The sequence below is a fragment of the Neocloeon triangulifer genome, unplaced genomic scaffold (assembly GCF_031216515.1).
Source record: "Neocloeon triangulifer isolate White Clay Creek 2 clone unplaced genomic scaffold, ASM3121651v1 ptg000015l, whole genome shotgun sequence".
Lineage (NCBI taxonomy): Eukaryota > Metazoa > Arthropoda > Insecta > Ephemeroptera > Baetidae > Neocloeon > Neocloeon triangulifer.
In genome coordinates, this window is record NW_026775557.1 from 2594516 (window position 1) to 2618449 (window position 23934).

Consider the following 23934-nt stretch of genomic DNA (forward strand, 5'->3'; position numbering starts at 1 on the left):
AAATTAAAATTGTGAGAAACTTTATTGAAAATTTCATTTTACGGAATAATAAAACAATGTTATTTTTGCAAAGAATTTGTGAGTATTGAATACAAATCCCTAAAACAATAATAATTTCTCATTGTTGAGGATTTCTAAAAATTCAAACTGGGAAAAAAGTAATCTTGAACCTGGTGGTGGTCTGCTTGCTAAAATCATGGAAGCTGCAGAAAATTTTGAGGCTGAAGATCTCGAGGAGGCAATGCAAATCGCTGAGGATCTCGGGACAGAAGCAGAGGAAATCTCTGCTCAGATTGATATGTCCTACCAGTACGAAGTTGACGCTCGAAAGCGCTTGGAAGGGATGAAATTCTTGGTTGAGAGTGATTCAAGAGATCTTATTCCATTCGTCAGTCTGGTAGTATTTTGATACCATTTTATCAAAATTTGAGGGAAAAAATGTATTTACAACAGCAGGGAACCTCCAGCCCAAAGAATAAGTATTGGGACATTTTCCGAGTCATGCAGCAAGTGTCACTGTCTGAAGACCTCAATAGTTGTGATGGATTTTTTAAATTTTTTTATATTTTATAATTTTAAATATATAATATAGCCGTGATAAATGACCATCCTGGAGAGGAAAATTTTGTGACTGATCTAAAGGATAGGTCAGACAAAGTTCAAGCTTTCTACAAGGCCCAGGCTTTAGAAATTTTCTACCAAAGCATGCCACCAAATTTTCTCGTCAAGGACAAACAAGTAAAAAATTAATTAAAGTGGAAGTACAAAATTTCAATTTGAATTTAGATTTCTCTTCAGGAGGAAATATCTATGATTGCCTCAGAGATGCCAGATGAAAATCCAGCCAGGCGCTGCACCTTTGCGACGCTCTCCAACCCTCCTGACCCTGAAATGGTCACTCTGATCGAGTCCCCCAGTGAAAGACGCAAAACTTGGGCCGGACCTTCAAAGAAAAAGCCCTCTCAAGTTAATCCCAAGTCTAGTCTTGTCGCTTTTGAGGATGACGATGGTTTGGTAGTGGTTGGTAGGAGAGCCCTGATTTTGGACGCCCCTGCTGAGAAAGGGCAACAGCCTCACGAGGTTATTCCTCCTCTCAACTTGCACAAACCTGACGAGTTTGAGGGAATGGAAGATGGTGAGAGCCCCGGTCCTCCTCCAAGTCCAAATTAAAAAGAAGTTCATTTTTAAATAATTTATACTGTTCCAAGGCTATAATTCGCAGGTTTTATTATATAACTGTAGGTTTGCATTCGGAATTTTACCGATTCTCGCCCCTAGCTACTGCAAAAGGGCATCAGCCTTGCGAGGTCATTCCTACTAATCTCAACATTTTAGTCCAAATTAAAAAGGAAGCAAAATTTAATGAAAGAAACAGTTTGATTTTTTATTCATTTCATGTATTTTTGTTTACTTTTGCGTACTGCTATCATAATAGTAACACGGAAAGTAATAATAGTGGTGAAGTAGCTGCATCTTAAGAATTACAACTAAAGGTAAAAATAAATTACAGCGTTTAACTCATTCAAAATGACGACGAACATAATGCTTGTGTATTTTTTTTCGCCTTACAACGGAAAATGAAATTAGCAGTAGTAGTTGTTCTCAGACCCTTTATCTTATGCACATATACATATGTATGTAGTTTTTAGGTTTATTGGAAAATAAGAAGGCATGCGCGCGTGTTTGTGTGCAACTGAAAGTCGATTCTCAGTTCTGCTAGTATATCTTTATGATATTTCTTTGCTTGATCCCTCTATTCTAATGCAAACAATATAGTCGCGGTATTACTTATTAGTTATTTTCTTTCTTTTTTTATGCAGAAGTATTGTATAGTCATTATTGACGGTATATTATATAAAAATCCTTTTCTAAACAACATTCATTTTTTCTCTCTCTGCTTCAAATTGTCTCTCTCTCAGCTCCTAGTCGTCTCCGACCGACATAATGTTTCAATTTAATCTTACACAGATAAGTCCATTTCCCTAATATTACACGACGACTGATATTTTTATTTTGTTTTTATTCATAGTATTATTTTTTCTTCTCAGTTAACAGGGGCACCTTTCAAAAATACTTTTCTCTGCACTAAACAGACACCAGGGAGACACGACACATTTTGTATACAAGAATTCATTACTTTTATCACCAGAGTATATGATTTTTATTTTTCTCGCTATATCCTCTTCTTTTTATTAATACTGCGTGAACATCCACTATATCCAATTCCCAGCTTCCTTTCTCTGAATCCACGCAATCTTATACAAAGTCATTTCATCAAAATATCTTAAGCAACTGTTTATCCTTCTAGAGGAAGAGATCTAAACTATGATGATACATCAAACTTAGCAGGATCTGAGATATTTTGTTTTCCATCATTCATTCTCACAACCGGCGCTTGTTCTAAGCAGGTCGGCAGCCGAATTAATATTTTCTTCAATCAAGAGTTTACATATTGGTGCACGGCAGTGTGGTGGCCACCAGGAGCCGGCATTTTACAGTCCATTTTTTTCTATATGTTATAATTTTTAGTTCTACTTTATTTCAATCGGGCAGAGAAGCCCAATGGCAGGAATTTAGTGTCCAATGCCCGCTCCTTCGCACGAATACATGCATTTTATAGTATGCCACGTGATGCATATAAACACAGGTGTGAAAAAGGCTACTTGAGTTCCAGTTCACAGTTCCACTATTATCGTGTGTGATATTATTCACTTCATAAAAAATTATATAATTATCAATTAAATGTAGTAAAAAACATAGGAGGATCTCGAGCGACACAATAATAATTATTATTATAACAGTATGTGTGTGTGTGTATTTAAATAATCATGCCTTTTCTGTCGATTGCAGTATGAAATAGTTGTTTCAAGTCGTTGTGGCATCTTAATCAAGTGGAGAAATAATTAAAAAAATGACACATAATGATTCGTATTTAAAAGCTTACATACAACGGCTGATATTTCATCCTGAGTTCTCTTTTTAAAGATATACAAAAGGACCTTTGGCAATACCTGCCACACTTAGTAACTAAGAATCGGCATAGGCGAGGGCTTGCTTCACTCTTTTGCGTTTCAAGAAAAGCACAAAATGTTGTAAAAAGGCTACTTATGCAGATGAGTCGAGCAAGTTGACTGCTCACTTCGCGGCGTCAACTTGTCCGTTCGGACCTTAGGGTTTGCGATGCACTTGGCGGAATATTTATACGCAAGAATAATTTAGTTTTCACAATAAAAGACCTGAAAAAATGGGCAGCGGCTGTATAATTTTATACAATATCCAACATAGGAATGACTATGAGAATTTGTGTGTGGGGTTGATGTTTTCTTTTTTTTTTATTACTTTGCTAAAAATTAATTTTTGAAATGAAGTCAATCGATTTCATGATAAAAATATATCATAAACGTTTCTTCAGGTCAGTTAAATTTGAAAATTCCGAATTTTTCCGATTTAAATGATTTCCAGGGATTTAATCATGTCTGTCCTGAACATTCAGGTGTATTGTTCTGTGTTTTAAGCAAAATATTGTTTGTAGTTTCACTTAGGATTTGGTATATTGTATGTAAGTGTACTTAAGTGTCTATCGTTCACTTAACATCGCTCATTGTAATCTTCGTCTTCGTTATTTTTAAAAAATACATTCCTCATTATTTTTACACTAGCACCTCGAAACCTGTTTGATGAATTGTTGAAAATAACCAATCCAACCAATCTTATAAAAACAGTATACATCAGTGTAGCAAGACAGCTATTCAGCTTGATTTCTCAGGAGATACAGACACATTGACCGTACTGTAGCGGCAGGAACTTTACTATTACTTCTGTTTATAATAATATTCTTCTTTAACCAAGCAACACAACCTATTTACACGGCACGTTGCTTAATTTCGTTTCCACTGCACCCAAACCTTACTCGTGTAAATATATATAATTATGCGATTTTAATTAATTAATAGTAATAATGTTATTAAATAGTAGTATGATATGATCACCAGCGAGACAATATTTTACTCAACTACTCCGGAGTACTGTGTGAATATTTGTAATCAATATATAGAGAGCTGACTGGGGGAGTGAGAGGAATGAGGAGGAAACAGAAAATAAATAAAGACGATGTGGACCTATGTCGAGCAAAATGAGGTGATACAAAAATGAAATAGGGAGAGACCCGGTGTGTGTTCGAAGTCTCACTCAGTTAGATCAGATTGTCCAGTTGGTTGACCACGTTGATCATGTGTTTCTACTTGGGCCAGCGTCACTGCTGGTGGTGTTGCACCTGCAGCAGCTGCTGCGGGTGAATGATGTCGTCGTCGTCATCATCGTCACCGTCGCCGCCATTCTGCTCGTAATGGTGCTCCTCTTTCATCATTTGTTTCTGCGCCGTGGCCGCTACGGTGATGTCCGGCGGCAACCGGGCTGCTGCAAAAACGGCCGCTGTTGCTGATGACTCGCCCATCGTGTCTCTTGGTCCAATAAACGTCGTCGGCATCGAGGCAACATAGCTTGTCAGGGTGTTCATCGAAACGTTCAGCATGTCAGCAGCCTCGTTCAGTGTCACTTCCTTGCTCTTCAGCTTTTGTATGACCTCGGAGGGACCAGGCTCGTTCCAAAAGTCTCGCATCCGGTAAGGGTGCTTCAGACAGCCGTGTGTGTCTCTGTACCTGCCGTAGAGGGTGCCATACGAAACGCCCAGCATTTCCGCCACCAGCTTCATCTCAACTTCTTTGTTCTTGATTGCGTCCATCAGGCGCCGCATGAACGGCTCCTCCCAAAACTGCTGCCGCCGGCCTGTCACCAAGTAGTCATTCATCTTCACAACACCTTTGAATAGCTCTCTGGTCCTTTCTGCAATGCAAACAAGAAAATTTTATCTGAATTTTTGTGATTATGTTTTTAAGGCCATTAAATAGTTTTAAATTTTATTTTGACCAACAACATGAATAGAATTTGATTGGATTTTGTAATTATTGTTCACTGAACAAGTTTTCGGCACTTATTTTCATATTGAAACTCTAGTTTAACAAAAATTGGTTCCTACCATCCAATATTGGCGATGCCCGCTTTTCACTAGGAATGCCTCCACCACCCATCATGTCCATGACGCCTCGATATGAGCCATTGCTCTGCATCGAGTCCTCAAGGTCCATGCCTTCATGCTGATCAATTTCGTAATCAGATCCAAAATTTTCACTCAAACCAGTTCCATTGTCTTCATGCTGCTAAAAAGTATTTTAAAATTATTGTCAACATTTAAATACAAAAATAAATGCAATCTTACCATTGAAATGTCAACGAAATTTGCTGCGCCGTGTTTGCTAATGTTGCCTACCCCTCCCATGACGTTAGTGACCCTAGGTCGGAATGCTGGTGAAGAAACCATCTTGCGCCTCTTGCTGCCTGGCTCATCCTCTTCTTCGAGCCGCATGCTGCTGCTGCTGGTGTTGGCCGCAGCCGCCGCCGCGGCCGCTGCTGCCTGCGCCTCGTCTGTCCGCCACGAAACCTCAGCCAGTCCTTTCACTTTCAACTCCTCGGCTGTTTTCAGCAGGGACGCCAAATGAGACTGCAAATCAAAGAAAAGGCATTCAAGTGGCTGCAAAAGACACCCAGAAGTGTCGGCGGCCTACCTGCTCAATGTTGATTTCGCCGCGGTACATGAACTCGACGAGCGCTTTGATGTCGTCGTACTTGACGTCTTTCAATATCACAATTGGGTTTTTCTCTTCATACTGAGTGAAGATCTGGTCAAAGTATGTCGAGCACGCTGAGAGAACAACCTGCAACAACAAGCGTGTACTTCCAGTTACAACTCGGAAAAACTAAAATAATTCAAATTTGAATCTACGGAATGCAAGAAGGGCGCGTGCCTGTCCAGCCCAGATTTTGTCCGAAATGCAATTTTTTAAGATTTTCAAGCATTCCAGTTTTCAGCCAAAGAAAACCTGCGTAATAAGGTCTAGAGTCAAGCTCTGATCAGGAGTTATAAATTTAAGTTTTATTTTCACACAGAGTAGAAAGTGCTGGATTGTTAATGAAAGATCTGATGAGATAATAAAAAAAGAAAATGAATTGATGGTTTAACTATCAGAACAACAAATTGTGAAAAAATATGTAGACCTTGATAATCTGACACATTTCTTTTTATTTATGAAACTGGTATAATAATATGGTGATAAATTCTAAATAATGGCTTTGGTAAATTTATTCATTAATAAGATTTGAATATTTTAAGTAATTTCAAACAATTTAAGATACAAGTTACTAGAAATTGAACAATATTTTGCTGATATAAAAAAGTAACAATGATTTTTGCAGGAGAAGCAATTTGTGCATTTTGTAAGAAATTACAATTACCTTGTGTGCGCGAAGGAGCTTCCCCTCCGAGGCAAGGGTGACATCACAGAAGCTCTCCCTCTCGAGCAGCTGCGAAAACATGACCTGCAGGTTGTTGTGGTGGTACTTCCACCGCAAGCAGTACTGCTGCGGGTCAGCGTTGTTGGTCATGCTGGTCATCTTGGGCTGACTGGCGACCGCGTCCATCGCCTTGGACGGCTTAGGCAGCAGCAGAGGCAGTTTTCTGGCCGGTGGGGGCGGCAGCGTTTCCGGCTCTTCCGGGGCAGCGACTTCGAGTCCTTCTTCCTCTAGATCCTCCTCTTGACTCTCAAGTTTGACCTCACAGTTCTGCACCCAACAACGGAGAGTGTTCGACTGAGTTTGAGAAAAAAAAATTGAAATAAAAAAAAAACTCACCAGCAAGGACGCCTCGGCGTCGTCGTCGGAGTTGTAAAGTTCAATTTCACCCCCTCCCTCGCTCAGTTCAGCCTCCACGTTGAGGAAATTTGGCGGACTACACTCGCCCGCGAGCCGCTCCGGGTCCTGCAACACAAATCGGAAAGTTGAGAATATTGGCATTTGGGGGCCCAAGGTGCACGGAGGGAAGAAGAAGTATTGGAGAGAGAGAGAGAGGTGGATGCTGAGCCTGCAATAAATTTAATCATCTCGCGAATATGCGCATTTCACCCCGACGGCCCACCGCCGCCGCCGCCACAGCCGCCCAGAGCTCAAATATTCCGCCGTTTTTTCTTCTCTCTCTCTCACTCACTGAGAGGCAAATTTAATTATAAAACCATCTTCGCCTCCATCCTCTCCAAAAGTTGCCCAGATGAGATTTTCAGTTTTTATGAGCGGCGCGGCACCGTTTTTCTAAAGCGTCTCCTTCCAGAAAATAAACTTTCGCAATTTAGGGAGAAATGGGGTAATGTCTGCAATTTTTTTACGATTTAAAATAACTGCCAGAACGAGGAAAAAATTTAATTGGTTTTGAAAAAATTGTTCATAAAGCACAGATAATAACTCTAGACATTTTTTTGATACAAATATAATTTAATTAAAAAAAAAACTCAAGGCTAAGTCAAATTTAAAGAATGGAGATTTTGAATTTCTATAACATGGACATGAATTAGTTAGAGGCATCCGCTGATATGCTGGAAATAAGTTATTGGCTAAAAAAATCTAGAGTATATTAATCGTTTTCTAAAAAGAACCACATTATAAGTCGTGTTGTTTAAAAATTAATTTTAGAATTAAAAGACAAAATTTTCGTTTGTATTCCATTCTTTAAAGCCAAGTTTTTCTCGCACAGTTTCAGAGAAACCTTTACTTAGTCGCGATTTTTCATTTTGAATGATTTACTGTTCAACAAAATTTGAAATTTTTTATATTTTGCGGTTTGAAATACCGCAAGTTTTTGGAACCACAATCGCCGGGAATTACACATGTGCCTGTAAAACCGCGGCTAAAAATAAACCGGATGACCACACATACGATCTCTGGAATAATTCCATTCCGATTTCATTTTATTTCCACCGTGGCCAAATAAAAATCAGCAACTTGCACGAAAGCGACAGCGGCGTTCGGCGACAAAGCGCTTTTCGCTCGAATAGAGCAATGTTTTCGTGATCGACTGGCGCCGAAAATAGAGCATTGCGCTTCAACAAGTCTCTCTTTTTTTATATTTTAATTCGGCCCATCGCGTGCTAGGCCGGCGTCTATATAATTTTGTATTTTTTGTGAATTAAACGAGACTGGGAAGAATGGCAATGGTGGCCGCCGTTTGCAGGCTTATCAGTTTTTATCTCCTGCGTTTTGGCGGGTTGGCCCACAAATCAGTGAAACCAAAATTTGGCGAGCGAACCCCGTCGGCTCGATAACGAAAAACACTCTCCTGATCGGATTCGCCTTGCCACGGGGCTCAATATTTGCTTTTCACGACAAAAACCGCAAAGCAATGCCCCTCTGGATTCGCCTACGTCACTCGGGCGCCGCCGTCGGGCCGCTCCTCCTATTATTGGTTCCTCCTTTCCTTTTCCAAGATCGAAATCCATCCAGGTATCGGTCGGCTAATTTCGGCACTTTTTCGTTTCTGGCCGCTCGTTCGATTCGAGGAAATTCGCTCGTCGCCTGCTCCCGATCTGCCCTCTCAGCAAACACAAAAGCCGATTTTCTCACAAAAAGTGGTGTAGGAACAAGAAGTTGACCCTAGCCGTGAAGGAATAAAAATCGCAGCTGCGAGCCGTAATACTTTATTCTTTTCAGAAAACGGCGACTCTGCCCACCTTTTTAACAATTGGCTCAGAAAGAATGCCGTCCTTCTCTCCTCGGCGTGTAGGTCCCAGATTAGGTGGAAAATTTGGCAAACAGGTTTTATGGCTTCGAGACCGAGAGATATTTCAAAAAAATTTATTTATCAACGTACAGCCTGCAGCACACGAAGTCGCCATAGACCAAATTGCTTTCAGCACGCGGAAAACGGCCTCGAAATAATTTCGCTATGAGCCACTTTCTAAAATTCGATTGCGACTTTTTTGCCCGTCACCTCAGCAGCGCATTCTGAGTTTAACAATAATGAGTCGTCAAATTGAACAAGTGGCGTCAGGCGTTTTGGAAAAGTGGCCAGCGGATGGAAAATGACCCGAGTTTGTAGAAAGATTGATCAACGCGCACATCCAACGAACATTTAACGTTTTGCGAGGGTTGCTTGAACCCTGAACCAATAATTACTGGGAGAAAAGAAATTAAGGGTTGGATTTGAGATTTAATTCTGCCCAGATTTTTTAATTGTGTTTGGTGATCGTTGGGATCAAAAATGTGTTTTTTCATAAACACCCAAAATTTGCTGAAGATGTCAAATTTTTTTAAATAAAAAATTTAAATTGAGGAAAATGATTTGATCTGCATTATTTTATTTTGAAAGAGATTCACTATATCATAGCAAAAGAAAATAATGGTTTAAAATTTAATTAGAAATAAATTTAAAGAAAATATGAATATAAAAACTTATCAGTTTTGGTCTGTTAAATTACTCCTTGAGCTTTCTCTTTGCAGAACGGCTATTAAAAATACCATCATTTTTAATTAAAAATAATGAGCCGTTGAATAGAACGAATGACGTTGAGATTTTTTTTTTTTTCGAAAAAGTTGCAAGCGAAAAAAGAAAAGACTGGTACATCCGCGAGCAGTTAGTTAGCATTACGGTATATCTATTTATTATACGCGCGCGGTGGTCGGTCGAGCAACCGCTTGGCGCATTTATTTATTTCTCTTTCTCTCTCTGACACAAATATTAGAAAAGCATGTCTTCTTCGCGCACTCTGCGCTTTTTCTAATGCTGCGAAAACTGTTTTCTGAATCGCGCCGGCTATGCTTTTTTAATCGAGACAGAGACGACGATTGAGTGAGTCGCCGGCTGCTCGGAGCGCTCGGGCGGCGAACGCGTTTTTGCTCAAGAATTTGCCGCAAAACAATGGACGCTTCGACGAACCGCGCTCGGGTAGAAAAAATTTGAGATCTCAAAATGTGCGGGCTCAAAGTAGAAGACGGTCACATGCGTGGCAACACGTCTTCTTGAAAACCGATCTTGATAACACTGCCAACTAAAATATTTTTTGGCTAATCGATAATGCGAGTTGAGCGATAAGAAATTGCAATTATCAATTGGCTTAAAATAGTCTAAAAGTTAAAATTAACTGTTGATGATGATGACTTAGTCTATTATTTTAAATTAAATTTTAAAAGTTTCAACAATTAATTTTAGTGACAGTATTTTAAGTATTTTGAGATATTTTTATCAACTCTGATATTTTTGAATAATATTTGAAGACAGACTATTTATTAAAAAGGAAATCAAGGCTAATAGAAATTTCAGGCTTAATTCGTGACGGGCATTCATAAGAGCAAAGTAGTCAAGCAAGGGAAGTCATTTGAATAACGAGCCCATTTTTCATTTTGCTTTGCATGCGCATGAAAAACAAACATTACGACTTTTTCGCTCCGTTATATTGTTCAATGATTAATTTTCTGCAGAGCCCAAATTCAGTTTGAGTCTCTTCCAGATCTGGAAAATTCAATTATAAAAACAAAAAATACAACATAACTGTGTTTATAAAATTGAGCCGGATGTAGTTTTTTTTATTGGAAGACAAAAAGATCAACTATCGTTTTAGTTTTTGGCCGCCCTTGTTGAGATTATAGAAAAGTCCTCTAGCCGAAAACCAAAGGTCGCGGCTCTCAGCGAAAATAAAAATTGGATTTTATCTCGGAAAGGATGTCGGAGCGCGCGCGGCATCACAGATAAAGTCTATTTTTAAGCGTAAGTAAGAAATGGGCGCCTCAAGGCCGGATCCGAAACGAAAAAAAAAATCGGTGTGCGGCGCGCTCGGCGCGAAAAAGGTCGATAACGTGATGTGTAGAAAGAAAAGTTTGCGAATTTTCGAGTGCGCTGCAAATTGAGCTGTGCTGGCGGTGGCACTTGGCAAAAGCGGCGACGCGACTTTATTATACGATTCGCCCGAAAGAACATTCCGAATCAATGCTTTGCTTAGCCGTGGAAAATTCCAATATTCCCGGTCCGATTGAATCGAAGCTGCGCGACTCGCGCGCGGCGGCAAATAGGGCAAAAAATAGCCGAGACGCCGAAAGCAGACTTTTGCGCCGGCTCGAAGCGCTCAAATTTGCACCACTGCCAGTAAAATCGAGCTTAAGGGCAGCGCGCCGCGGCGTCGAATTAGCCCCGACTTAATTGGCAAAACGACGTGGGGGAGGAGCGCCGCGCACACAAGCGAAAAAATTGAAAATCCGCGAACGGCGCCGGGAGGGGCAGCTTTTCTCCACGCTTAAAAATTGCCTTAAAAATTGATCCGTCAAAAACGTAACCTGAACAAGAGAGAGATGTAAAAAATGTATTTTGATTGAACCTTCTTAATAATTATTATTATTCCATCCTATTTAAAGAAAAAAATTATAAATTAATCATTAATTATCATTTTTTTTAAAGATATAAGAAAATTTTCTATTGATTAAAAGAGGGCAACGATAAAAAATTTTATAAAGAAGTGACTCTTTGTTTGATAAATGGGCTTCCTAGCAATCGCATAAAATCCCTATTTAGCCGGCTGTACTTGATGTAATGAGTTTTTGTTAAAAAATTAACAGGTCCACAGGTCCATGATAAATTTGAGTAAAAGATGTTGATATACAGATCATTTAAAAATTCAATGGCGCCTTCTGCTTTACTGTTAAAAAAGGGCAACAGGACTTTGTCCGGGTATGATAATTACAAAATATTATAATATTAATAAATTAATATACTGAAAATTAAAAATATGATTTCAGATATTATAATCTCATTCTGAAGCTCATTAACGTGTTGAGTAATTTTTGATAATTATAAATATTAATTATTGTCATTATTATGTCTGGCATAAAAGAAATGTGTTTGTGTTTAAATAAGCAAGCTTTCAGCAGTTTAGGAGGGTCGAGGACCGCGACTTTGGTCTCCAATTAAAGTCCAAAAATAGCATCACGCAGGCTCTTGATATTAAATATTCCCCTATTTCGCGACTGCCCGTCCGTTTTGGAGAGGAGAGAATATATAAAATTGTGAAAAAATAAAGAAAGGGAACCGGCGGCGGCCGCATTATTGATGCCAAAAAGTCGTCGCGAAGGAATTCGGTGCTTTTGTTACATGCGCGCGGATAATTAGAAATTGAGTGAGGGACGACGAGCGTAGAGAATGAATGAGCGCGCGAACGAGTGGCATGTCATCAGAATCAAAAGTAGGCCTAGCGGTACTTGGCGAGGTACGAAATAATTTTCAAATATTAGCAGCGGCGCTGCTGCAGCCAAAGTCTGTGTGCGAAAACGGAGGGAGGAGAGCATCGAACTTGAGTAAACCTCAAAAACGGTGTCTCTCTCCTTTTTTTGGCCCGCGCCGCCGAGCGATCGATTCGAAAATTTCCAATATCGCAAACTGCTCTCCAAGATTATACCGGCGACGACGATGACGCACTGCCGCGTTTACTAAAAAGCTCGGCTCCAATCCAACTTGGCCGAAATCGCCCGGGCGCCGCCGGCGAAAACTTTTTTATTGTAAAATTTTGGCGTGCCGGCGCAAAGTTGAGGGGAGACGGGGAGGCGCTGGAAACACTGATATTTTTGAGCTCTGCTGTATTGATTTGGAACGGGGCAATTTAAAATGGGGAAAAACTTTGTCTCAAGGGTGAAAAAAAGAGAGCCCCTTGCCACGGTGGGGGAAATCGGGCGCACTGCTCACTCATAAAACCGCTTCATTCTCCACTCGCGAAATGCGAATTTCAAAATTGTAAAATTCAAATATTCAAGTTTTTGCAGCTCATTATGAAACATAATAATTGATCAATAGAAACAAAGTTGAAATTACACAATATTGTATCTCTCATTAATTTTTGTGTATTGAATTGATGTAAAATGTTGTGTATTTCATTGTATCTGAAAGGAGAATAAATAAATAAATAAACAAATAATTACTATAATGACTTTCAATACATACTGTGATTTTTTGCATTCATTGGCAAAGCCATTGATGTGTTTCAATTTTAAATTTAAAATGAAATAATCGGAAATAAATAATAAAGATGAGAATTTTGAGCTCTCTGCAGTCGTATCGATTTGAAGCAGGACAATTTGAATTGGGGAAACTTGCGACGTGAGGCCTTTGTGTGAATGTACAGCTTGCTGAAGGAAATCGCTTCCTTTTCGCGCCCCTCACAATACCAGGAATCGGTCCAGCACGACAGGTAAAATAAAACGCGAGCAAACAACATGGGGTCGCTCTCTCTTTCTCTCTGAATTCGTTCGCGGCATCATTTTTCGGACATAACGCAGGGGGAAGAAAAATAAATCCGCGGCTGCGGGCCCCGGGCGGCTCGAAAATGCCAGAAATCGAGCGCAAGCGGGAAAAGAAAATTCGGAGAGGAAAAATATCACCGCGTCATCAGCTAATTAGATTTTTTTTTGCTGCAGAAGACGAAGAAGCAGCGGCGGCGGAGAGGGAAAAAAGACCAAGCACCTGCCAGCAGCCGAAAAATAATTTTTCAAACACAATCGGAATTATTCATGAAAAATAATGCTGCCTCGTCGCCGCCGCCGCTTCTTTTTTTACCGAGACGTATTAGAAAGAGCGAACGGGAGGAGGAGGAGGAAATTCGATGTGCGCGCCTTTGGTGAAATTTAGTTAGCAAGAAGTTTTCACCCGCGATCGATATTTGCAGAGCGCCTTTTCCAAATGACTTGAAACGGGGGGCCGGCCGCCGATATAATCAAGGCGGGCGGGCGAGGCTCCTCGTCTCTCTCTCTCTCTCTTTCCTGCAAATTGCCGCCGTTTGATTAATTTCACAGACGCAAACGCCGCTGATTAAAACGAAAGAAAGAAGGGGCGGCCATTTCGGGGCTGCTCTCGTGTCGAAAAATCTGGGCGAGCTGCTTTTCTTTCTTTCTTTCTCTTTCCTGAGCCGGCTCCTCGCAGCTCCTGAGAAAAAGCCGATTGTCGTCGCTCGGTGGAGCGTGAAAATTTTGTAATTCCTGATGTGCCGAGCGGCTCAAAAAATGGCCCCTTTCGAACCGTGTGCGCCGAGCCAGGCGATGCGAGCCCGAGATAAGCAATTATTGGAAACGAAAAAATAAATATTTTCCAACCGCCGTCCCCAGTTCTGAAAACAACAACAGCTATATAGTGTGTGGCGTGCCACGGATTTGGATTCCGTCGAAAATATAAAAAAACCTTTAATATTGACCCGCAGTGTGAAAACGTTTTTCAGTTTATGGCTAATTAACGAAACACGGCGGAGAAAACTTGTTGTTTACGTGCCGGAACGCACGGGCTGAAATTTTATTTAAAAAGAATAAAAATAAAAAAACAATAACCTCAAAAGCGATAGGCAAAAAATGACTTAGCGGTGTGTGCCGATTTCTCCGACGTTTCGAATAAAATCTGCAAAGTCACGAAAAGGTACGAGCGGCGCTAGGAAATTCTTTCCGCATTATGTAATTGCGGCCGCGGAGGCGACGACTGAATTTCGATTCAGCAAAATTTAGTGAGAATAAAGAGAGTTGAGTTTCTCTTTGCCAAAAAAAAGTGGTGACGACCGAATAGTGCGCGCGGCGAGTTTCATGCAGATTGGAAGTTGACCAAGGCGGTCGGTCACACCTTTTCCGCGAATTGCGCCACGTTCGAAACCTCGATTTTGCAAATTCGTTGAGGGGGAATCAGGAATTTCCAATGTCCCGCGGTCATAACAGAATATATTTATTATGAGGCACTGAATTGGAGAGCAAGAAACTGGATCGTAAAATAATTAAAATTTAAAATAGAAGACGATATAAAATAACTATCTTTCCTCCTAGCTCTAAGCATAATTTGCTTCAAAGAACCTCCTTTTTCTTGTATTTATAGAAATTATAATTTTCACGTTGATTACTAATTTAAAGCAGAAATGTAGTTTTTCTCAATAAATTTTAGCTGTTGACACAAGTGTGATTTATATTTTATATTTTAATCATTTTTATTTAACAAAAAAAAAAAAGGAATTTAATTGTAATTTTAATAAACTATAATATCAAATTTATTTTAATTAAAGCTAATTTACTTATTAATTTCAGTTTCATAAAATTTTTCTTCGCTAACAAATAACTTCCTTGTTTTCTAATTTTTTTCAATTAATTTGTGTTATCAAAGGACAGAGAGAAATTACTGCCTTATACAAGCAACTTTAACACAAATGTCGATTTTTCTCAAAAAAAGCCTAGAACTCTCCGTTGATGTAATTGCAAATTACCCAAATTGAAGAATTAGAAATGCCGGAGGTGAGCAAATGGGCACCAACCTGCAGGTTTTGCCGTCGCTCCGCTGCGTTGATTGCGAGCCGATTAATTTTCTCGGCCGCGAGTTTCAATTTCTCGCAGCGCTATAAAATAATTTCAAGATGGCTTTAGAAACTAGCAGCAGAAACCTGATTCGAAAGAGCTTTATTTGATGAAAAACTCGAGCGACGGAAATTATTTCCATGTAAAGCAAAGCGGCTCTTGACTGCAAACAGGCCCTTTTTGACGTACGAAGAGCGCGGCGTGCCCGGCATCATGTGCGCGAGCGGCTCTCTTTATTTTCATTGCTCCTGTGTTATTACGCATGCTACTGTGGAGAGAGAGAGAGAGGAAGGTAGTGAATGATACAACTCACTCACACACACACTCGGTCATACACACACACACATGAACCAGCCGGTGTGTGTGTGTGCGCAGCCGACACTCTCTGTACGTAAAATACGACGTACTTTACTACACACCCAAGCATTAGGCTTGTTAATTTGCTCCGCATTGCGAGCATGCTTAAAATTAACAGGTGATTTCAATGCTGACTTTAATCTGCACAACGATAATGAGGCAATCAACACAAAAAGGCAATGAAAGCGGGAATTTAAAGAAGGGTTTTTACAAAGGAAAAACAAATAAAGCAATGAAATTTTTGTCTTAAAATTTAAAATTTTAAATTGGGTCTGAATTCCGTACGCAAAATGAGCTGAATTTCTGCTGTTTGAGCGAAAAGAATAGCAAATAATTTAAAAATTCACAAACATTTCTTAACTAGCAAAGGGGGTCAAATTCGCTTAGCCCTGATTATATAATTATGTATTTTCCACAAATGTGCTTAGTTATAATTATATAATATTTTATTATTATTAATTCTAAATAAGAAATTTTACAAAACGAAAGGCTAATTAGAAAAAAAAATGAAAGGAAAAAAACTATCTCTGGAGAAATTTAAATAAATAAATAAATATAATAAATAATATATAAAATTGAGCTCTTACATTGAAGAAATCTGGTTTCGTTAAATACTGAATTTATTGAAAGAATGAGCCCCGAGTTTCGGTCAGTGGCCTAAGGACTCGGAAGGCCTTGGGGTTAAATTTTGAAACCGGCACAAACTCCGAAAACGTTGCTCGCTGTTGGTCTTTTTCTGAACTGACATTAATGAATTAATTAATTTGTAATGAAAAGCCGAAAGAATTAAAGGTCACAGTGCACACGATAAGGGGCCAAACCGAGAGGTCTCTGGGAAAATTAATACAATTTTGATCACGCCGAGGGAGCAAAGCATGCACGTGCGCGGCGGCGGCCGCGGCCGGACAGGAAGCAATCAGGGGATCTACTCACGCTGTCCGGCGGGTGGGTGTCCGGCGGCGGGTCTTGGGCCGCGGAGGAGTCGCTCTTGACGGCGGGCTCGAGTTGCGGCACCTCCAAACCAAGACTGATCCGGTGCTTGCAGTACAACTCGAAATGTTTTTTGCCCTTGCAGTGCAATTTGACGTCGTTCAGTCCACCGTGACCAATGTTAAACGTCTTGTTGCACAGCGAGCAGTGCGCTTTGTGGGGGTTGCTTTTGTCAGGGAAAAGCCAGCTAGCGTACTCACTATCCTGCGTGTCAATCCAGTAAGTCTGAAACCTACACAACCTCTTCCTGCTCTGTCGGGACGGATCGCCGGACGCCATATTCTGTGAATTCAAAACCACCCATTATGGCATGCAATTTTCGGCTGCCGCGGTTTGTTCGGCCGACGACTGAGTCTGTGATCGGCGGATATACTTATATCGGCGCAAGAATGTCACTGCGAGACACACGTTCGGACACGGGCGTGTTTGTTTCTTTGATTGGCGCACGGCGTCAATTGCGGGAGAGGCCATTGAAATGGAAAGAAGGGACACCGCACGAATCAATTTTGATTCAAACCCCAAAAATTTGCCTATTATATTTCACAGCGGCAGCTTTTCATCCGCCGGTGTTATTTACCTTGACGCTCGTTCCGGGCAAACACCATAGTCCTCGTCTTGAATTGCCACCGATCACACGAAAACGCAGCCGAATTCGCGCTCCTAGCTCACTCGCGGCACGTAAAACCAAATCTAAATGAAATTTACAAAATTTCCACGAAAATCGCTCTTTCGCTTCTCTCTTGCTTCTCCCGAGCCCGACCCGACCAGCAGCGCGCAGTTGCCAAATGTCAAAATCTCAAAATTATCCCCATTCGCGGCCGGCGTGGCGTGTTCGCGATCCAGCTGTTGACGTCGCCAGCAGCGCACCACACAGCAAAACATTGCACGCCGACGCCCTGAATTTCGCCTCTTTTCGCCCAATTCCTGCCGAAGCGCGGCCCTGCAATGGTAATTTGCACTGCACGCCCTTGAATTAAATTTTTATTTAACCGTTTCGCCGGAAATAAAACGGTGGAGTGACAAACTTTTTGAGAAATTTTGCTATGAAACTCGCACCGGTCGGCTGTGTTTTTTTACTGCACCTGTTAATGGTATTTTCTACCTTTGTTATTGACTTTCTGGATTGATTCGCAGGACGTTTCTGCCTTCGGAGACGAAAACTTTGATCCGGCCGAATGGATCAACAAGATGTACAATTCGGCGCCAGCTGACTCGAACGAAAATAAGGAGGTGTGTGGGCCAAAATTGGCAAATTTGAAATTTGCCGGCAATGGCGTTTGTCACTTTTGAATTGAAAAATATTTTAAAATTTTTAATTTTCAGGAGTTTCTTATGGCCCTGCTAAAAAAGCTGCAAGTCTACACCCACCAAGTTAGCAATGCCCTCGAAGAGTCGAGTCAAAAAGTATTCAATAATATCATAAAAATTTAAATACCTATTAATTTTTTTTTATTATATCGAAGGTTCTGCAAAATTTTCCTCGTGTCGTCAGAGATACGGAGCTTTTAAATCAGGAGGCTCTTCTGCTGAAAGACAAAATGCACTCCGTGAAAGAAGAATTAGCAAAGGTAAAATCGGAAAACCTTCTTAAATAAAATTGAAAATAATGAATCGTTTAGGCTGAACAAGATACAGGGCATTCCATGGCAGCTCTGGAAAAAATCAACCGATTGAAAACTGACCTCCAGGCTGCCAAACAGGCCTTGCATGAGGCTGACAATTGGACAATACTAGTAACCCAATTCGAAGAGGTAAAGCTAAGAGTTAAAAACTAAATTATTTTTAATTTTTTCTTATTATTTCTAGAGCTTTGAGAAGTCAAATCTTGACGCAATGGCTGCAAAGCTGGTCAGTATGCAGCAAAGTCTGCGAATTTTGGCCAATGCGCCAGACGTTGAGGCAAAGCAGTTGCAATTGGAAGGTTTGAAAAACAGGCTAGAAGCTAAAGCAAGTCCTGCTTTGGTTCAAGCATTTACAGCAGGATCGTTTGGTAAGTTTTTAGTTTTATTTTTAATTAATCTAAATATTCATTAAATCTTACAATTTTTTAGATGAAGCAAAGAGACTAGTTAATGTTTTTGAATCGATCGAAAGGCTACCGCAGCTGCTGAAATATCATCATAAGTGTCAGGAAAAGAATCTGTACCAAAAACTGAAAGACTTGGCCGAAATGGAGCAGGATGAGTTGGCAGACGAGTGCTTGAGAAGAATTTATGACGCAATTCTTGTCGCTTGGAATGATCAAGTAAATTATTTCTTCTTGTGGAATTGGCTCTTTAACATTATAGAAACTCTTATCAGGCAAAGTGGTGTTCAAACATCTTTCCGGATACGCCTAGCTTGAATATTTTGCTACCACTCTTTGCCGATCTCTTAGTGGCCTTAGAACCATCGATCAGCTCTTGTGTTGGATCAGCTTTGAGCCACGAGGACTGCCTAGGATCCTTACTGGATCTCAGACTTGTGACAAAAAATTTTGGGAACAAGCTAAACGAGTCAGTTCACAACTTGATACAAGGTCATTTAAAATTTAAAATAATAATTATTCAGTTTTTAAAATGTTGCTCATTTTAGATCGTAGTCCAGATCCGGACATGATTTTGGCTTTGGCGCAAGCAACAAATGCGCCATGGGTTATTGCCGTCCAACGTTACGGGGAACTTGAAAAGCCTCGCCTTTTGTCAACCCTCTCCCAGCCGGAAGCTTTGGCAGACAGAGTTCAAATATTCAACCAAACGAAAGTCTTGGACCTCTTGTCACCTGCGGTCACTCGATGCATGAAGCTCACAGAGGGATGTGGAGCTGCTGGGCTTTTGGAAGCTATCGAGGTTTGTGCTCAGGTGGTTTTATATCATAATTATTGAAAAGAGTAAATTTTTAATCCAGGTTTTTGTGGAAAAATACATATCGTTGCAAAGTCAAGTCCTGCAAGATCTGCTAAAAGAAAAGAGCGACAGAGAGGATTGGACGTTGTTTCAAATGTGTCTGAATATGCTTCAGTCAAGTGGTGAGTCTAAATATTTAAAATTTTATTTTTTCTGTCATTAGAACTAGAGTAATTGAAGGTATTTGAAAATGGTTCTAAAATTTCTTTTTTGTTTCTTTTTCTCCAAATACTTTTTGCCGCCAGTATCTTGTATTTCATTAAAATATTCCAATCCTTTTTTTTTCCCTGCAGTAATCCTATTGCTTTTTCCCAGTGATTTTCACCTTCGCGGATTGCATCTCCTTGAAAAGTCGGCCGTACAGGGTACCCCTTGCTACCTGTGGCTCAATTAGTTTTCGGATTTAAATTTTAAATTTTCTTTTTTTTCTCCCACACCAATCTTGGAGATTATTTTGCTATTTCTACAGTTTTCTGCAAAATCATGCAAAATATTATGTATTTCTATTTTTTTTTACTTTTTAACACCAAAACTAATTTTTTTATTGTATAATTTTTATAAAAACATTAACTTGGAAAATTTTAACAGGTGAACTCATGGTGCAGCTTGAAGAGCTAGACAACCTTTTGAGCCATAACTTGCGACAGTTTTTGAAACACGTCTCCGCATCCACCACTAGTCCCTTTGAACAGCACGACGAATTACTTCTCACTCCCGACGGTCGCTCAAATTTTCACCTGCTGATGACTATGGCCAGCCAAGGTTACTAAGAATTTTTTTACAAGTTTTAATTGGAATAATTATGAAAATAAATGTATTGCAGGGGATCCATTAATGGAGCCATCACTGAGGAAGGGTACTAATTTGTGCTCGGAAGCGCACAAAACTGCCGTGGAAGTTATTTTTTCTCCAGTCACCACTCACTTTGAAGCCGTCTTGGCCGCAAAGACCTGGAAACTATCCGGCGTCTCTGCTGACCTGCCAGATTTTAGTTTCTCTCCTCAAGAATATATCACACAGGTTTGATGTTACTACAGGCTTAATTTTTCATTTTTCCTAATTTAATTATGCAGATTGGTCAGTATTTGATGATTCTGCCGCAACACTTGGAGCCATTCCTGGACAGCCAGTCTTTGAAAATCGGCCTGATCAAGGCAGGTCTTGATATCCAAGGCAGTGCGGCCGAATTGCTACTAAATTCTGTAGCAAAAACAATTAGCCAAGCCTACTGTGAAAAAATTCTTACATTGGAAGAAATTGGTCCTGCTGCAACCAAACAACTTGCAACAGATATCAGTTACTATAACTTTTTTTAAATGAAATAAATCTAAATTTTATAATTTATAGACTATTTGGGCAACGTTTTGGAAGATCTTGGAATGTCTCTTTCGGAGCCACTGCAACAAGTTTGTCTATTGCTGAAGTTGCCACCTCAAGACTATCAGACGGGAAGTTCCGGGTGTTCACCAAGACTAGTGGCTGCCATTCGGCAAGTGAGGACATTAACATCTTCTAACTGAAGTGTGAGTTCCGAGAGGTAAACACTATAATTATTAGACTTGTTTTATTGTGATTTGAGACTCTTTGCTATTTAAGTTAATACAAAAGTTTATTATTATATCAGTAAAAATTTGTTTCTTTATTTTCAATCAATTTTAAAAACACCCTCCGAAAAGAGCTTTACCCAAACTTTTCCACTTGGGAACTCGTAGTTTTCCAAAACATCTTCGTTGAACTTTGTGCTGTACCCAGGGGCCTAGAATTGAGAGATTACGCCCTTTAGCACTTTGACATTTTTAAATTTTTAACTCTTTACCGACGGAGCAATGTAGCAAGCCTTATCATTCAAAATGCACGGGTCCTCAAAGTGCTCATGCTGCTCAGCTACATGCTCAATGAAGCGCCCGTCTTTGCTGCCGGTGATTGCAATGTAATCAAAAATTTGCAAGTGTTGCACCATTTCGCACAGGCCTACACCTCCAGCGTGGGGACAAACTTTTACTGCAACAAGAAAAAATATTAAAAATATAACCATTGCAAATTAAATCATAAATCAATACTATTAAACTTCCGAGCCATGAGAAGGATGGCCAGTATCTCATTTATTCCTCCGACGCGGCAGGAATCAATTTGGCAAAACTGCAATGCATTTGCTTGCAAAAATTGTTTGAACATGACTCGGTTGCAGCACATTTCTCCTGTCGCAACGCCGATATTAACCGACTTCAGAGCCTAAAATTAAAAAAAAATTTAATTTATAAAAGTGGTTTACTAAAATAAATAATGGTACTTTAGCAATAGTTGCGTGGCCCAGGATGTCGTCTGGGGATGTCGGCTCCTCTATCCACAAGGGTTTGAACTGGGCAAGATTTTTCGTCCATTCGATCGCCTCTTGAACCTCCCAGCGCTGATTTGCATCAACCATCTGCCAATTTCTTTTAATATATTATAGCATGGCATAAGTTGGTTATTACCAAAATGTTATCGTCGCCAATTACTTCGCGAACAATTCTGCACCTTTCAATGTCACTCTGGAGGTCCTGTCCAACTTTAATTTTGAAAGCGGTGAATCCCTTTTGCATCAGATCAAGGCACTGCTTTGTCACTATCTCGGATGAATAACCAAGCCAGCCTTTAACCAGGAACTAAAATATTTAATTTTTATTACTTTTTCTTTGAGTATATTTACCAGCTTGAGTGGTGTATGCAGGATATCCATGAGTTTTCATCTCCTCTTCTCGTTTTGCTGTTGTGTCCCTCATACTGTACAAAATTTGAAGGGCCTCTTCTTGAGATATAACATCAGTGCTGTAGTTCCATGATTTAAATAGTTGAAGAAATTTAAAAATGAAATTTTACATGTATCTGAAATCAATTGTCGACAGGAGTTGTTCCGGAGTCAAATCCACAAGCAGTTTCCACACCGGCTTGTTTTCAATCCGAGCCCAAAGGTCCCAAAGGGCGTTCACAATTGCCGCTACTGCCAAGTGCACCACACCTTTCTCAGGGCCCAGCTAATTAGTATATTACTTCATATTTTGCTGGCGAATTAAGTTTATTTATATTAAATACCCATCGAAGCTGAGATTCGCTTGTCAGCGTTCTCCAGAAATTTCCAAACTTGCCATAAATTTCACTTGTAGTTTTGCCCAAGACAAGGTACGACAATGATTTGACGGCCTGAACAACTGTGAGAGTAAATTTAGGGATTAAAAATTTGCATAGAATCACATAGAATTATTAGAAGAAATAAAACTTTACCAATTTCAGTCCCTCTGCCTATAGTAAAAGTCAGTCCATAGCCATGGTGGCCACTTCCAGTTTCGATAACTACGTAGGCACATGAGTAATCAGGGTCTGTGTGCTAAGGAGATTTTTTATTCTTAAAATATTTGCATTTATATAAAACAAAAAATACTAACCATAGCATCTGAACCATGAGCATTCAAAGATGTTGGGAAGCGGATGTCTTTGCATGTGACGGAAGTGATTTTTGTGCACATTTTGATTGAGCAATCTTGAATTGTGCTCGCACAACTGAAGTTGTCCTAAAATTAAAATAATTTTGACATTAAGTGGTTAGAAGTTTTATTCAATTCTATATAATATTTGGAAATATTAATCAGCAAAGCGGCCAAGGCGCACATACATTAATTATGTGACCGGCCCCATTTGTTTTAGTGCGGAGTGCACACGTCGAGAGACGAGAGAGGCGCGCCTTATCAAAAATGATAAAGGTTCAAGTGTTGTGCAATAACTTGTCTCTTTTTAACTTGCTTCGAGAGTAAAATAAAGGAATAAAAATAATTTTCATCAATTTTTGTCTTAAAAAGATTATAACCATATTTTTTTCATTCGAAAAATACTTTACTGTAATTTTTAGAAATTTTTTTCTGTTTCAAAATATGAAAAAAATTTGACTTTAGGATACATATATTTATGTTCCTCTGGTTTTGATGTAATAAAGCAATAGGAGCAAATTAAAATAAAGGTTTATTGAATTAAAAAAAAAAATAAAATAAAAAAAAAATGGCAAACCGAGTACTTTAGATTCAGGCACTATTCATTTAAAAAAAATGTTTCAAGTTTCAAAACTGCCCCACAGAAACCGATTAATTAATTTTTTCATCTACAATAATTGCGAATCCAAAAAGAAAAAGCCAATCTTGTATAATAATATATGCAAAGGCGGGGGCGGGTGACCTTTGTGTAATAACTATTTTGACCTCTCTTGTGGGAAAACTTTAAACACAACTCTCTGAACACTGAAGGGAATATCAGGGGTAAAATCTTGATTTAGCTTGTTATACTTACTTGCGAGGTCTGTCAAATGGCTTTGACCTCTTATTAAACTTTCCTTTCCCGTTCCTCCCTTTTAAACTTCGTTGTTTACTTTTACGTTTTTACCTCCTTCTTTTGCCGAATGTGCTCCCACCTCCCACTTTTTCTTTGTGATAAAGAGCTTAGGAGC

At 39.7% G+C, this 23934-nt stretch overlaps 4 protein-coding genes across 11 annotated transcripts; 2 read left to right on the forward strand and 2 right to left on the reverse strand.

The window, feature by feature from the left end:
* Positions 1 to 163: 163 nt before the first annotated feature.
* Positions 164 to 1469, forward strand: LOC132202727 (uncharacterized). The gene is made up of 4 exons (XM_059629834.1): positions 164 to 397; positions 454 to 538; positions 593 to 738; positions 787 to 1469. Exons 1-4 carry the CDS (start codon positions 197 to 199, stop codon positions 1168 to 1170), a joined length of 816 nt encoding a protein of 271 aa, XP_059485817.1. The 5' UTR covers positions 164 to 196; the 3' UTR covers positions 1171 to 1469.
* On the reverse strand, positions 1376 to 17766 carry LOC132202721 (zinc finger and BTB domain-containing protein 24-like). Of its 6 annotated transcripts, none has more exons than XM_059629817.1 (8): positions 17681 to 17766; positions 16522 to 16860; positions 6745 to 6870; positions 6349 to 6675; positions 5622 to 5771; positions 5276 to 5557; positions 5036 to 5216; positions 1376 to 4842 (listed from the first exon to the last, which is right to left on the reverse strand). In XM_059629817.1, exons 2-8 carry the CDS (start codon positions 16855 to 16857, stop codon positions 4253 to 4255), a joined length of 1992 nt encoding a protein of 663 aa, XP_059485800.1. In that variant the 5' UTR covers positions 16858 to 16860; positions 17681 to 17766; the 3' UTR covers positions 1376 to 4252. The 6 variants fall into 6 exon arrangements, with proteins under 6 accessions (XP_059485800.1, XP_059485801.1, XP_059485799.1 ...); XM_059629818.1 differs by lacking the exon at positions 17681 to 17766 and adding an exon at positions 17156 to 17369 and having other exon boundaries at positions 5036 to 5213; XM_059629816.1 differs by lacking the exon at positions 17681 to 17766 and adding an exon at positions 17156 to 17369.
* Positions 17382 to 21087, forward strand: LOC132202719 (conserved oligomeric Golgi complex subunit 7). Its single transcript, XM_059629812.1, has 14 exons — positions 17382 to 17526; positions 17713 to 17808; positions 17902 to 17982; positions 18042 to 18146; positions 18198 to 18329; positions 18385 to 18568; positions 18630 to 18823; positions 18880 to 19096; positions 19153 to 19406; positions 19465 to 19585; positions 20052 to 20225; positions 20287 to 20483; positions 20537 to 20759; positions 20811 to 21087. Exons 1-14 carry the CDS (start codon positions 17524 to 17526, stop codon positions 20981 to 20983), a joined length of 2154 nt encoding a protein of 717 aa, XP_059485795.1. The 5' UTR covers positions 17382 to 17523; the 3' UTR covers positions 20984 to 21087.
* On the reverse strand, positions 20951 to 23931 carry LOC132202723 (mitochondrial enolase superfamily member 1-like). 3 transcript variants are annotated; one of them, XM_059629823.1, is made up of 12 exons: positions 23778 to 23931; positions 22886 to 23011; positions 22725 to 22827; positions 22536 to 22651; positions 22323 to 22477; positions 22153 to 22271; positions 21938 to 22095; positions 21754 to 21888; positions 21524 to 21695; positions 21280 to 21464; positions 21148 to 21219; positions 20951 to 21007 (listed from the first exon to the last, which is right to left on the reverse strand). In XM_059629823.1, the coding sequence occupies exons 2-12, from the start codon at positions 22964 to 22966 to the stop codon at positions 20966 to 20968; spliced, it is 1338 nt and encodes a 445-aa protein (XP_059485806.1). In that variant the 5' UTR covers positions 22967 to 23011; positions 23778 to 23931; the 3' UTR covers positions 20951 to 20965. The 3 variants fall into 3 exon arrangements, with proteins under 3 accessions (XP_059485806.1, XP_059485807.1, XP_059485808.1); XM_059629824.1 differs by lacking the exon at positions 23778 to 23931 and adding an exon at positions 23113 to 23178; XM_059629825.1 differs by lacking the exon at positions 20951 to 21007 and having other exon boundaries at positions 21023 to 21219.
* Positions 23932 to 23934: the final 3 nt, after the last annotated feature.

Excerpts from the sequence above, each read along its gene's own strand:
- LOC132202723 (XM_059629823.1), bottom strand. The coding sequence starts at position 22,966 with ATGTGCACAAAAATCACTTCCGTCACATGCAAAGACATCCGCTTCCCA. Across the intron at positions 22,828-22,885 it reads CTCATGGTTCAGATGCTATG|CACACAGACCCTGATTACTC; the intron begins GTTAGTATTTTT and ends AAATCTCCTTAG. Across the intron at positions 21,696-21,753 it reads GCCACGCAACTATTGCTAAA|GCTCTGAAGTCGGTTAATAT; the intron begins GTACCATTATTT and ends TTTTAATTTTAG.
- LOC132202721 (XM_059629817.1), bottom strand. The coding sequence starts at position 16,857 with ATGGCGTCCGGCGATCCGTCCCGACAGAGCAGGAAGAGGTTGTGTAGG. Across the intron at positions 5,558-5,621 it reads GCGAAATCAACATTGAGCAG|TCTCATTTGGCGTCCCTGCT; the intron begins GTAGGCCGCCGA and ends TTTGATTTGCAG. Across the intron at positions 5,217-5,275 it reads ATTTCGTTGACATTTCAATG|CAGCATGAAGACAATGGAAC; the intron begins GTAAGATTGCAT and ends AATACTTTTTAG.
- LOC132202719 (XM_059629812.1), top strand. Across the intron at positions 18,330-18,384 it reads TAGTAACCCAATTCGAAGAG|AGCTTTGAGAAGTCAAATCT; the intron begins GTAAAGCTAAGA and ends TATTATTTCTAG. Across the intron at positions 20,760-20,810 it reads ACAACTTGCAACAGATATCA|ACTATTTGGGCAACGTTTTG; the intron begins GTTACTATAACT and ends TATAATTTATAG.
- LOC132202727 (XM_059629834.1), top strand. The coding sequence starts at position 197 with ATGGAAGCTGCAGAAAATTTTGAGGCTGAAGATCTCGAGGAGGCAATG. Across the intron at positions 539-592 it reads GTCTGAAGACCTCAATAGTT|CCGTGATAAATGACCATCCT; the intron begins GTGATGGATTTT and ends TATATAATATAG. Across the intron at positions 739-786 it reads TTCTCGTCAAGGACAAACAA|ATTTCTCTTCAGGAGGAAAT; the intron begins GTAAAAAATTAA and ends ATTTGAATTTAG.